General features: G+C 35.8%; 1 protein-coding gene across 5 annotated transcripts in view; it reads left to right on the forward strand.

Annotated features, from left to right (window-relative positions):
* The window catches only part of LOC111050274 (unconventional myosin IC), a 79,759-nt gene that overhangs the window by 42,363 nt on the left and 21,967 nt on the right, over window positions 1–15,429 (forward strand). For 3 of the 5 annotated variants that reach the window (XM_022336570.2, XM_022336573.2, XM_022336572.2), the window contains 2 exons: window positions 11,170–11,379; window positions 12,608–12,867. In XM_022336570.2, the coding sequence (XP_022192262.2) occupies window positions 11,170–11,379; window positions 12,608–12,867 (470 nt within the window). Of the gene's footprint in view, window positions 1–11,169; window positions 11,380–12,607; window positions 12,868–14,327; window positions 14,588–15,429 lie in introns of all 5 variants that reach the window. The other 2 variants (XM_039437084.1, XM_039437085.1) reach the window with 1 other exon arrangement.

A 15,429-nucleotide genomic window follows, 5' to 3' on the forward strand; every position in this document is an offset into this window, starting at 1 on the left:
ATCGAAACAAAAATATATACTGCAACCCACTCGTTCTTTTCACACTTTTAGTTTAGCCTATATATCTTGCATCTCTACTCAGTCTTTTTGTAGACTGAAATCTTGAGTATTGTGATAGAGACTATGATATTTTGAACATTAATCTTGAAGATCTAGAAGGGAAATAAAAATTGGTGCATTGATTCAGTATTAAGAGAGCTTACTATATTCAGATTCAGGTTTTCTAATAAAATACTAGATAGAATATTATAATTAGGCTCACCAGTTTTTGAAATTCTAGCTGCAAATCTTGACTTCATCTTGTTACCACAGACATATCATGTATGCTCGGATCTCATCGTACTACACTTCATTCTTCCCGGCTTGTCAAGGCGGTTCAAAATCATGCATCATAAGCCAAATTCGGTCGAAAAATGGAAAATTTATTGTTGAGTGTATTTAAGCCCATATTCCCATACCCATGGCCAATTTTTATATTCAAAGCTGCCTATATTGTGAAAAACTTCAGATAACATTTCCAGATCCAGTAAAGATATAAAAAAGTATCTCCTCTTTCCACTTCAATGAACAATACTTTCGAAATCAATACCATTAGAAAAATTACAGCCGACTTGAAAAAATGGCGATTTTGTTTCATTTTTTTGCAATTTCATTGTTAATCAAGAGTCTCTAAAACGATACAGATACATCATAGAAACTCGAAGTTTGTTCCAAATTGTGAATAATGTCATCACCTATGAGCTCCGTTGCCTAAAATTCATATATGTTCTTTTATTGATTCAAAGATAAGGAATTATTATGTAAATTAATTTGGGGGAGGATCAACAGGCACAGCCCAAAACTGTTCCTCCCCCGAAATTTGATTCATTAAAATAGTACAGAAAATAGGTTAGGTTTTCTTCACTTTATAAGATGTTGTCTAATTTTCTCCAACACACTTGAAACAATAAATTTTGAATTTAAAAATATTAAGATCCAAATTAATAACAAAATTCCTTTTACTTAGCACTCAAAACTGTATTTATCTTAGCTTTTTATCTTCTTTGGCCATGCCCAACCTGTAACAACACTTTAACATAGGTAATGGATGAGCTGTCAACTGGGGCATGCAATGCATATCTTAATGAATTTCAACATATTTTGGATTTCCCTCTCGCTTTTCACTGCTTTCAACTCGGGATGACAAGTTAACTGATGCTATCTGTGCGGCGTTGTCCTTCTCCCTCGGACCATGCAAGTAGTTGTAGAATCTCTGCTTCCCATCATAGCCGAGACCACTGCCGAGACCGGTTCATATGAGCAAAGTCCAACTATTTCCAATTTCTTGAGTTTTTCAGCGATCGAATATTACTTTACGAACATATTTTCTCATAAATTGTGTACAGCAAATGAAAGAGAATATTCTATTGTACAATCCAAGATCAAATAATATTTTTCATGATAACGGGTTACTGAGATACATAGCTTTGAATGTAGAAATGTGTTGTTATTATTATGGATTGTTAAATTGACTTATCTGAAACACTAGTTGAAGTACACTCAAGGATGAAGTTTCTATTTTTCGAACGAATTTGACTTATGATACATAATTTTGAACTGCCTCGACGAGCCGAAAAGAATGAGCTATAGTGAGATCCGAGTTGGAGTTGGAGCAAAGCGTATCAGAAGTTGGTCTGGAGATCAATGTCAACAAAACTAAAGTATTCAACCAATCAAGACATAACAGGAATCGGCTTGGGCCATTTCTGTAGTGTGGTGGGAAGAATTACCAAGTAGTTCACAATTTCACGTACTTAGGAAGTTGTGTGACCAATTGTAATGAGGATCAAAAAGAAATTCAAAAACGTATCCTTGCCGCCAATCGCACATTTTTCTCATTACTGAGCATACTCAAGAATAAAAATGTACACCGTTTATGTAAAATAAAGCTCTATAAGAGTATAATAAGAACGGTGGTTTGCTACGGTAGTGAAGCTTGGACCATCACAGCCAGAACAGCGGGTATCTTGGATGTGTTTGAGAGAAAAATTCTGAGAAGAATCTATGGACCGGTTTGCGAGGATGGACAATGGCGCATACGTACGAATGCTGAATTGAAAGAGCTTTATGCAGAACCCCAATTATCGGCCCACATAAAATTGATGCGTCTCCGATGGGCAGGGCATGTGCAAAGAATGCCTGAAACACGAGCGCCAAGGAAAGTGTTAGTTGGTCAGCCTGGAGGAAGACGACCTGTAGGGAGACCAAGGGAGCGATGGGAGGATAGAGTGCAAAAGGATGCTAATGAAATGTTACAATTAAGGGGATGGAAGAGAGCGGCGTTAGATAGAGATGGATGGAGGCGTTTTTTGGTTGAGGCCAGAGCCCGATTTGGGCTGTAGCGCCATTGGAGAGAGAGAGAGAGAGAGAGAGAGATCCGATGAATGTATCAAAAGTTATGAGTGTTTGAAATTTCGAACCTTGAGGTGTCCTTATGTGCGCCTCTTCACTAGATTAAGTGCATCTAATGGGTGAGTCTCATAGAACATGATCTAATGAACTAGTATTACAGTATTATGCGTGTGATGACAATTGAGTTGAAACTTAGGTGTTTTTCAAAACACAAGGATCATTGTTGCCACGTGTACCTGGAAATGTTTATGGGATAGAACGCTCTACCTGGTCTCAGATTGTAGAGCACAAAATTACGCTCAGACGGATTTTGAATTATATGTTTAAATGATAATAATTGGAAGATATTGTTGATCAAAACTAAAATTCATCAACATTATTTTATTCTTAAATGATGAATCAAAACAATTTTTTTTCTGATGCACTTTCAAAGTTATTTGTTTTATTCTGGAAGGACGAAGTTGGTTTCGTTGTCCAACGAACTTGATCCGTAAAAGATTCAAAGAATACGTGTTCAAAATTTGAAGCTGATTGATTAATTCTTTCTAAAGTTATTGTGGATCATACAAACAGATGGACAACGGCTTTGGCCTTCTGTAAGCAGAAAGTGAGAACTTGCTGACGCTCGTTCAATGAGGGATAGGCTTGAATGGAGAGCCTAAAGAATCAGATCAAAAAGGCTCATAACTTCTGAAAAAAGAATTAAGTTCATATTTATTATAAAATTTCAAATTATTATCATTTTCCAAGAATGAACTAGTTCCTGATTTAACTCAGTTCGAAACAAAATTGTGCAAAATGTCCTAAGGCAACTCTGCTCATCTTAGCAACTTGAGCATCTTGAAAAAATGATTTGTAGGGGATATTATTCTTGTGTATGGTAGTCGTTGAAGAGAAAAATACATTTTATCATTAGAATACTTTATTCAAATTTAGTTTTCATTACAAATAAAGACCATGTTTATCTCTTTTCTGTATAGGGCTAATTTTATAGAAATAGAAAGAAAAATAAAAATCTTAGTACCTTTTTTGAAATATTTGATCACAACATGTTTCTATTTTTAAAGTCCATGTTGTATGTTGCTTTTCAAATAATCAATAGCAAACAATAACATGTAGTAGAATATTTCGGCTATAGTCATTATACTCACGCCTAGGAATGCATCCAAGTAGACAACGGTAGAATCCACCATCTCATAGTTATTGTATGTGTAGGTACGTACTTTTGGATGGAAGAAATCGCTCCTGAATATAATATCAACTTCGGTACCTAGGAGATCTACAGGAATCGATTCAAAAGATATAACTTTGTAGTGTAGTTACAGGATGGCAAACAGTCACAAGCTTCTACAAATTCCCTGTCACCTGTGTCATAATAAGTGGCTTTGGCAACATTCACCGCACAGGAGCTGTATTCATCAGAGCATATGTATGTTGATTCGTTGTGTGGCATGTAAAACAGAACACATCCACATTCTTTCAAAGCTCTCTTGGTGGAGCACTCCATTAAACAGTTCTGTTGCGTGTAATATTGGAAAAAGTCCAATGTTTTCTCAGTTGTGTTGTAGCATTTCTTGGCAGATGGAACTTTGTACAGAAAATCGTTATCATCCACAGGATATTTCACGATCAGTTCAGGTTCGATGAGAATGCGAGAATTTGTTGACATCTGAAGACGATGCCATGTCATGAATGGACTAGGGACATCCCAAGGATTGTGTATTGTAAACCGATATTTATAATCCCCGCCAATAAATCTAGTGTCTTCCTCTTCATATCCATATAGATGATAATATATTTCTGATTGTCTTACCAAAACTGGTATCTTCACTGGTGAGTAAATGTTGATTGTTCCTTCTAACCAATGTTCTGTATATGACGGAAATCCATCAATCAAATTAGTATTCAATGGAAGCGTGATGTTCACCCCATGCCTTCTTTGCAAAAAGTCTAAATTATGTTGTACTGTATTCATCTTGTAAATCTTGGAGGGAGGAAGCATGTTGATGGACCAGCAGAGTTCCCTGAACATTAAGGTTACACGTTTCAATGCAGAATCAAATTCTGCTGAAAATAATGCATAGTTATAAATTGAGATATTATGGAAAAAGCGTTCAAGACTCAAATCAGATATAACAAATCTCTCCCAATCACTATCTGTACCATTTCTAGTTGAACTCACGTTAAACATCTCATCAAGTGCTTTTCTAGGCATACCTAATATATCTGCAATCTTGTATATCGCATCAACATTAGTTTATTCATAAGATATTCGAATTCTTCGACTGTAAGTCGCGGTGGACCACAAATGGTGAAAGCAGGAATAGCCAGGGCAGAGATGTGCTGCGGAGTGTTCGCCAATTCGATTGTCATGGGATCCTCTTTCCATTTATTCATCTTCATTCTATAAATTGCAAATAATGAGGTAATAAAACCGATTACGACTATACACCAAAAATATCGCTCTATCCAATGCCTGTTCGCATCAAAAATGTATTTTACCCCATGCAATGACGTATTATCCAGAAAGTTCTTGAAATGGGTATTCACATTTTTCCTTCTCCTCATCTGCCTCTGATGTGAAGTTTTGGAAGTAGCCATGTTCATGTGTGCCGAAAACACAACAACAAAATTGACAGTAGATTATAGATATTGAATAGATTGAATATCTACGCAAAAACTAGGATAGGGGATTCTGGTACCTACTCTTAACTAGATCACTCACTGAAATTTGCTATAAACTGGGCGTGAACCTCCAACAGACTGCTTATAAATGAACATCAGGACAGGGCCACTTCACTCACAATTTAATTATTTTAAAAGAAGGCCATCATCAACTTTGTTTTATCTTCCGTGTCACTGGAGGTCAGAGAAAATGTAGGCCTATATGAATATTTTTGCGAGCACGCAACTAATATACTGAAAAATTATTATTTCTATTGAGAGCCTTCTCGTGTCTGAATTAGCTTACATTACCCAAATTGATTAAATTAATAACTCATTCTGAGGTCAAATTAATTATTATTAGGTTGATTGTTCTCTCCACTACTTACAAAGAGATTATGACAAGCGGGGTTAAGGAGTAGGAGGAGGTAGTGTTGATGAAGGGTGGAGGAGGAGAGGCAGCTGCATGAGGATTGTGGTGAGGAGGAGGAGTAGCTGGCGGAGTAGGTACCCATTATATTTTTTCCTCCTTTCTAGCGTCACAAGAATTGTATAAAGTTAATATTGATTATGTTCCAGCAGACTTTAGTTCCAAATAATTTTCCTGTTTCAATATTCATTTTTTAGCAAGCTCTTTATTAATAATTAAGTTAGTTGATATAAACGTTGTGAATATATGTATTGATTAGCTTAAATGACATGTCATCATATTATCAAGGACAGTCTTTGTGGTATCTCCAAAACAGTGTCAGCCAATATAATTTGATGGGGGAAACTTCAGTGACTAATCAAAACAAAAAAACAACTCAGTAGTCTGCTGGATGATTAATTAATAACTATTATTAATTCCCATGCACTTCTATTGTTATCCTGTTTTATCCTCAGAAAGGACAAATGAGTGAGTTAATTTCGTTAGCAGACGTTACCAGATCAGTATGATGATTAGAAACATATGTGTTGAAAATTTGAAGTTGATTGATGGAAGCAATCGAAAGTAATCGTCGAACAAACCCACGAACAAACAACCCCATCAACGTACAAGGACTGGAGGCTCTAGTTGTCAATAAGATCTCGCAACACTCGATCAATAAAAATATTGGAAAAATACTGCTAACCAATGGGATAGAAAGGAGTCTTTTGTCATGACTACAACCAATAAGATTTGAGTTATGAAGAATGAACCAATCACATGCTAACAAATGAGAAAGTAGCAAATTCGTTGTTATGGTAGCAAATACTGTTTATGGTGGGATCAATTCTTCAATGTTTAGTTTTTAAAATTTTACGTTGATCAATTTCCCAATACTAGTGTAGTCTAGTTAAAAATGCATCAAGTTTACATTTTTCGGTTGCACTCTTACTGTGTAGCCATTCCCCTACAATATTATTCCAATGAGCTTGTTTAGGAGTAATATTGTGGGGAGAATTAAGAATCACGTGGTCTCATATCTTCAAAAAATTGTTTTAATTGTTCACTCTCAACATAAAATGTGGAGAGACACTGAATAAAACGACTTCAAATTGTCACAAGCACATTCTAGTTTACTTTACATAATTAATAGTTTCTCCAGTTCACTATAGGGATTGATGATGATGTAACAACTTGAACTAGTTTCCCGAAAATGTTCAATGATTAAGTGGTTTTGACAATTCCAAGTAGTTTTGTTTAATATATGGTTAACTACCATAATATCATCTTCGCTAAGCTACAAACTAGAAATAACAAAAAGATGATGATATAATACTAGTCTTTATTAGATGAATTACATTTTATATGTTTTTCATATTTTTATTGGATACAATTGAGTAGGACTAGATGAAATACTAAACAGTTCCATAAATTCCACAAAAGAGAGAATTAATTAAATTACATCAAACATGAATATTACATAATAGAATGAATAAATATTATTTTAATTCATAATCATTATGAGTTGTAATAATTCTAAAATCAAAGGAATAGGTTATTTAATATTTATAGGACTAGAAGGATATTATTACACTATTTCATTGTTGATGTACGATGGAGCTCACTCAGTCCAATCAAATAGGCTACTGAAATAAATGTTTATCGACTTTGACAAATTGTGAATGTGTCATTCAATCAAGTACCTATGTGCCTAGAAATATAGAAATGAATATTACAATATAATATAATTTTATTATAAGTAATGATTGATCATTGTCTATTCATGGCATATGCCTATGAAAATAATCATGTCAGTTTAAATTCTGGCCATCCTTCTCAATATTTAGTACTTTCATGCCATAGTAGAACTAAAAAGGAATAAAAAGAACTAAAAATAGTAGTACTAAAAGGACGAAAAGAACTAAAAATTTACAAGAAACACACAACTGTCTGAACTACAACAAAGTTATTATATAGTGTTTCGTCATGGAAAGCAACATCAACTAAAAAGGATTATTAAACAAAATTTATACAAATTGATAGTACGATACAAGTATAATTGATCAATGAATTAACCATATAAGACAGGAGCAAATTGAAGCTGAAATAAGGATAAAATTGCACTCATATTACAGTTTGGACTGGAAAGTTTGGTCGACAATTCTTATTGGACCCCAAAGCATGCTTGGCTGAGAACGGTTTGGAAAATCGTTTATGTGGATACATATTGATGTCATAGACATATGAACGACGTATAAACGTACACAGTCCTAACCACACTTATTATAAAAATGGATAAAACTTTATTATAAATGAGCTTGTATAAAAAACCTCAAGAATCCTACCTAAAGAGCTCATAACTTTTCAAACAAGAATCGAATCTTATCACACTAAGGCCCATATCCACCATCCATGTTCAATGCTATTTAAACTTATTGACACTTTAAAATATATCTTATTAAGTCAATATAGATATGATTGAAAGTAATTCGAGCATCTTTGTATGATAGTTTTTGAAATGAGAAAAAATTTCATTAGATTACATTATTGAGGGTCATTTCTCATAACAGATAAAGTCCACGAAGCATCGATTGTATCTTGCTTTTCAAATAATCAATAGCAAACAACAACATGTAGTAGAATATTTCGGCCACAGTCATTATACTCACGCCTAGGAATGCATCCAAGTAGACAACGGTAGAATCCACCATCTCATAGTTATTGTATGTGTAGGTACGTACTTTTGGATGGAAGAAATCGCTCCTGAATGTAATATGAACTCCGCTACCTAGGAAATCTACAGGAATTGATTTAAAAGATATAACTTTGTAGTCAGTGTAGTTACAAGATGGCAAACAGTCACAAGCTTCTACAAATTCCCTGTCACCTGTGTCATAATAAGTGGCTTTGGCAACATTCACCGCACAGGAGCTGTATTCATCAGAGCATATGTATGTTGATTCGTTGTGTGGCATGTAAAACAGAACACATCCACATTCTTTCAAAGCTCTTTTGGTGGAGCACTCCATTAAACAGTTTTTTTGTGTATAATATTGAAAGAAGTCTAATGTTTTCTCTGTAGTGTTGTAGCATTTCTTGGCAGTTGGAACTTTGTACAGAAAATCGTTATCATCCACAGGATATTTCACGATCAGTTCAGGTTCGATGATCATGTGAGAGCTTGTTGATGACTGAAGACGATGCCATCTCATGAATGGACTTGGGACATCCCAAGGATTATGTATTGTAAACCGATATTTATTGTCCCTGCCAATAAACTTCCTTTCTTCCTCTCTATATCCCTCCATAAAATAATAAGTTAGTTCTGATTGCCCTACCAAAACTGGTAACTTATATGATGGATGAACATCGATTGCTGCTATATATATCCAATTTTCTGTATGTGATGGAAATCCATGAATCAATTCAGTATTCAATTGAAGCGTGATGTTCACTCCAAACATGCTTTTTATTTTTTCTATTTCTGAGTCTAAATTATATTGAACTGTATTCATCTTGTAAATCGTGGAAGGAGGAAGCATGTTGATGGACAAGCAGAATTCCCTGAACATGAATGTTACACGATTCAATGCAGAATCAAATCCTACATGAAAAATTGCATAGTTATTATTTATTGAGATTTTATGAAAAAAGCGTTCAAGACTCAAATCAGATATAACAAATCTCTCCCAATCACTATCTGTATCATTTCTAGTTGAACCCATGTTGAACATCTCATCAAGTGCTTTCCTTGACATACCTAATATATCTGCAATCTTATATATATCTTCACCATCTAGTTTATTCATATATTCAACTTCTTCCTTTGTGACACTTAGTGGACCACAGATGGTGAAGACAGGAATAGGCAGGGTAGAGATGTGTTGGGGAGAGTGTGCCACTTCTATTGTCATGGGATCCTCTATCCATTTATTCATCTTCATTCTATAAATTGCAAATAATGAGGTGATAAAACCGATTACGACTATACACCAAAAACATCGCTCTATCCAATGCCTGTTCGCATCAAAAATGTATTTTACCCCATGCAATGACGTATTATCCAGAAATTTCTTGAAATGGGGATTTACGGTTCTCCTTCTCCTCATCTGCCTCTGATGTGAAGTTTTGGAAGTAGCCATGTTCAACGAAATACAAAGTAGATGATAGATCACTCAATTGAATAGATTGAATATCTGCTCAAGAACTAGGATAGGGATCCTGCTGATCTCAACCAGATCACTCACTGAAATTTGCTTCCAACTGGGCGTGAACATTCAACAGACTGCTTATAAATGGAAATTAGCGCAGGGCCGGCCACACCCCACTCACAATTTAATTATTTTAAGAGAAGGTCATCAAAAACTTTGTTTTTCCATGTATTGACTTCAGAATGTATAATATTATAATTATTGCGAGCATGCAACTTATATTCTGCAAAATTATTATTCCTAATGGGATTTGCATGAGAAGGCTCGTGTCTGAATTAGCTCACATCACCCAAATTGAATAAATATAATAACTCCAAATTAATTATTATACAGGGTGTTTCAGAAGTAGTGTCGAACATTTTAAGGTATTGTTCCTGGATGATAGGAGACTACAAATGTTGTATTTGGAGTGCTCAAAACTCAGCGGTTATCCTTATAGCTGCCATTTTGTTCTTTTCACTTAGGATTTTTTATCTCAAGAACGAAATGTTGCATTGCTCTGAAATTTGGCATGAATATTTATGCTATGCAGACTCAACTATAAAAAATAGAATAAAAAATGTTCTATGTAAATTTTCAAAATGGCGGTTATTTTAAATTTTTGATGACAAATTTCACGCAAACTGTTCACTTTACAGAAAATTTACAACAGACAAAACGTTAGAAAATTTTATCAAGATTTGAAGGATACCTTATTTATAAAGATTGGTCGGAGAATAACAGAGAAATTAATCCTTTTTGTACTGCATGCATGACCATGAACAAACAAGATCATCTGAAAAACATTGTAAAATCAGCTGGATGGCCATATGGAGCCATACCGTGTTTCAAAGCGTCATCTTGAATACAATAATTGAAATCGAATATTTAATATTGATGTTTAAATTGTGAAAAGTGGTCATGCATGCAGTACGAAAATAATTAATTTCTTTGTTATTCTTCGACCAGTCTCAATAAATAAGACTTGATACAATTTGCCAAATTTTATGTCTTCTGTAAAGTGAACGGTTCTCGTGAAATTTGCCATCAAACATTTTAAATGGCCGCCACTTTAAGTATTTACATCGAAAAATTTTTATTTTATTTTCTAAAGTTGAGTCTCTATAGCAAACATATTCAGACCAATACAACATTTCGTTCTTGAGATAAAAATTCCTAAGTGAAAAAACAAAATGACAGCTATATGGATGACTGCTGAGTTTTGGACACTTGAAATACGACATTTGTAGTCTCCTATCATCCAGGAACAATACCCTAAAATGTTCGACACTACTTCTGAAACACTCTGTATGTTGATTATTCTCTCCACTACTTACAAAGAGATTATGACAAGCGGGAAACACTTTCAAATACTCATTGTTTCAATACATGAATTTAGTAAACTATCTGTAATGAGTTAATATACCTCATTAGATTAGCTAGCTCGTTTACAATGCATTTTACCATTTTTCGTTTTGGAATGAATTGGTATTTGAGTTTTTAAAATAATTGCAGGTGAAGGGCGAAGGATTGAGCCAACCGGCCGATTCTGTGCAATTTAGGGAAGTGCAGCGAGCCATGCAAGTGATGGAACTGTCAGACGGTGAGCAGGAGGAGATATTCACCATAGTGGCCAGCATACTGCATCTCGGCAATGTGGGCTTCTCCGAGGAAGAGGGCATTGCTTTCATTCCCAACCGGGTTCCCGTTTCCAAAGTTGCTAAGGTTTGTAAACACATCATTGATATGAAATGAAAAACTTAATTATTAGGCAGAGTAAGAACTTTTCAGGCCTCTCTGCCACGTCTCCTCCATCTCTCAGACATATTTCAACTGCCGTCTCTTAACACATTTAGTCCAAGTTTATTTCCGTTTCAAAGTGTTAATGAGAATAAATTCTATTTTAATAAGCCTCTATAACACACTACATATTATTATTATTATTTCAGCGGTCTTCACACACTTGGATTTGCTTATCCTTAAACTGTATTTTCACACATCATCCTGTTTATTCATAGTATTTATTTGTATGAAATGTAAAGGGTTGTGTGGGAGAGAGGACCTGGAGTCCTAACTTCGACCTTGAAGGCAATCAATCTTTCTATAATGTATACTAGAAATGTGACAAATAAACGAGCTATTTTCCTTCTCTCAATGTCTCTCCAACTTCTTGGCTACTCGAAAACTCCTTGAATTGTCTCCTGATTCCTCGAAATGTCCTCAAAATTATCAAATAAAATCGAAGTTCATTAATCAAAAATATAATTTTTAATATTTCAATACATTTAATAATTTGTTTTAAACAAAGATAACAAAATAACACAGGTATTACCATTAGGTATAGTGACATATCACTTAACACATTATCACATTGCGAATATTTTTTCATCAATAATGCAACAAATCAGCAAAAAGGCAAGAGAAGAGAAGTGATAGGATTCGTAATGAGGTGATTAGAAGTACAGTTTGGGTGGGACCATTGTGTAGGAAGATGCAGGAGGCCAGAATGAGGTGGTTTGGACATGTATAGTGGAGAAGGATTATGTAGGACGGAGGGTGCAGGATTTGGATGTGGGTGGCAGGAGAGGGCGAGGAAGGCCAAGGATGAGGTGGAGAGACAGAGTGAAGACTGATCTGCTGGAGAAGGGGAGGAGATGGACAGGATTTTGTCCATCTACCTTCTTTAGTTACTTGGAAAGCTCTTTTTATTCTAGACATAATCGAACTGAATTCATTCATTGGCCGTTTTCACACAGAATTGTCCTCTGATTGGTGAGAATTAGCCAATCGGAGAAAAAATTCTGAGTGTCGGCCAAAAATCGATGGTAAAATTAATGTGAAAATGACCATTCTCAATAGAATTATCATTGTACAGACACATTCTAATCTTAAATAATAATAATATTCCTCCATCAGCAATATGACAAATAACTATTTTGGTTGCTCGTTGCAGCTGCTGGGCTGTTCGGAAAGCGAGCTGGAACAAGCGCTGACGCACCGCACAATCGACGCCCGGGGCGACGTGGTGACGTCGCCGCTGAACCGTGAGCTGGCCGTCTACGCCAGAGACGCACTCGCCAAAGCTGTCTACGACCGCCTCTTCACCTGGCTCGTGCAGCGGCTCAACAAGTCCCTGCAACCTGCACACCATAAGAACAATACTGTCATGGGCATTCTTGACATCTATGGATTTGAGATATTCCAGACCAATAGGTGGGTGTACAGTGTACAGTGATCGGCCTCAACTAATGCACACTTGCCACTAAACCACAGAATAGATACAGAATGCAAACTGTCAATCAAACGCCTATCCTACCAATGCTTTTTACATGGCACAAATACTAGACACGTCACGTTACCTTAGGAAGTTCCAATCCTGGTCTTCTGATTGGTTCGCGGCAATGAACGAGATCATTTGATCCGGATCAGTAAAGTGATCCGAACTTCTCATCAATACTATCAACACAATGCGGAGCTTCCTAACAAGATGGCGGATTTTTGCGCCAGGGTACTAGCCGAGTTTCCATACTGTGTGTATACTGTGATTAAACACTTTAAATTGTAGTACTGATAATACAAAAATTAGAGTAATTATGCTTGAAGAATTGATATTTTATTTGGAAATATTCTATAAAATTTAGTTAGTTTGTTTTATTTTTAGTCTACGCATTCAAATAAAAGTTCGCACTTCCATATTAAAATTTTATTCACTTGGAATTCATGAAAGATATTCACAAAATTATAGAATGTCAAGTTGCAAGTGAACCTATTCTTCTAGAGCTGCTTACATACTAAGGTGCGTACAGACTTATGCGCCACGAATACGCGCTTTTCACTTTTCATCAACTGATTTTATCAGTATTTGTATAGTAAGAGTAAGGTACCGATATAATAAGCGTAGCATCAGCTGATGAAAGATGAATGGTTCATGGCGCTCAAGTCTGCATGCAGATTAATTCACACGCCACATCCATCATGTCAAGTATATAATGTTTTTCGCACAAGTTAATTTTATTTATTATGTAGATAATTTGAGTTATTATTATGGGGGTGATTTCAGTTATGTGGATAAATTGAGTTATAGTAATTTATGTTGTAATTTCCGTGGTTTGGACATGTACAGAGGAGGAGGATTATGTAGGACGGAGGGTGCAGGATTTGGATGTGGGTGGCAGGAGAGGGCGAGGAAGGTCAAGGATGAGGTGGAGAGACAGAGTGAAGACTGATCTGCTGGAGAAGGGGAGGAGATGGACAGGATTTTGTGGAGGAGACGGCTGAAGGAGGGAAATGCCGACCTCATATGATAGGGATAAGGCTTAGCCAAAAAAAGAAAAAGAAGAAGAATGTAACAAATAACCAAGTTAATTTCTTATCTACCTTCTTTAGTTACTTGGAAAGCTCTTTTTATTCTAGACATAATTGAACTGAATTCATTTATTGGCCGTTTTCACACAGAATTGTCCTCTGATTGGTGTGAATTAGCCAATCGGAGAAAAAATTCTGAGTGTCGGCCAAAAATCTATGGTAAAATTAATGTGAAAATGGCCATTCTCAATAGAATTATCATTGTACAGACACATTCTAATCTTAAATAATTATTATTATTTAATAATAAGGATAATAATTTCCCCATCAGCAATATGACAAATAACTATTTTGGTTGCTCGTTGCAGCTGCTGGGCTGTTCGGAAAGCGAGCTGGAACAAGCGCTGACGCACCGCACAATCGACGCCCGGGGCGACGTGGTGACGTCGCCGCTGAACCGTGAGCTGGCCGTCTACGCCAGAGACGCACTCGCTAAAGCTGTCTACGACCGCCTCTTCACCTGGCTCGTGCAGCGGCTCAACAAGTCCCTGCAACCTGCACACCATAAGAACAATACTGTCATGGGCATTCTTGACATCTATGGATTTGAGATATTCCAGACCAATAGGTGGGTGTACAGTGTGTAGTGATCGGCCTCAACTAATGCACACTTGCCACTAAACCACACAATAAATACAGAATGCAAACTGTCAATCAAACGTCTATCCTACCAATGCTTTTTACATGGCACAAATACTAGACACGTCACGTTACCTTAGGAAGTTCCAATCCTGGTCTTCTGATTGGCTCGCGGCAATGAACAAGATCATTTGATCCGGATCAGTAAAGTGATCCGAACCTCTCATCAATACTATCAACACAATGCGGAGCTTTCTAACAAGATGGCGGATTTTTGCGCCAGGGTACTCGCCGAGTTTCCATACTGTATGTATACTGTGACTAAACACTTTAAATTGTAGTACTGATGATACAAAAATTAGAGTAATTATGCTTGAAGAATTGATATTTTATTTGGAAATATTCTATAAAATTTAGTTAGTTTGTTTTATTTTTAGTCTACGCATTCAAATAAAAGTTCGCACTTCCATATTAAAATTTTATTCACTTGGAATTCATGAAAGATATTCACAAAATTATAGAATGTCAAGTTGCAAGTGAACCTATTCTTCTAGAGCTGCTTACATACTAAGGTGCGTACAGACTTATGCGCCACGAATACGCGCTTTTCACTTTTCATCAACTGATTTTATCAGTATTTGTATAGTAAGAGTAAGGTACCGATATAATAAGCGTAGCATCAGCTGATGAAAGATGAATGGTTCATGGCGCTCAAGTCTGCATGCAGATTAATTCACACGCCACATCCATCATGTCAAGTATATAATGTTTTTCGCACAAGTTAATTTTATTTATTATGTAGATAATTTGAGTTATTATTATGGGGGTGAT

This window comes from Nilaparvata lugens, chromosome 10, assembly GCF_014356525.2.
Source record: "Nilaparvata lugens isolate BPH chromosome 10, ASM1435652v1, whole genome shotgun sequence".
NCBI lineage: Eukaryota > Metazoa > Arthropoda > Insecta > Hemiptera > Delphacidae > Nilaparvata > Nilaparvata lugens.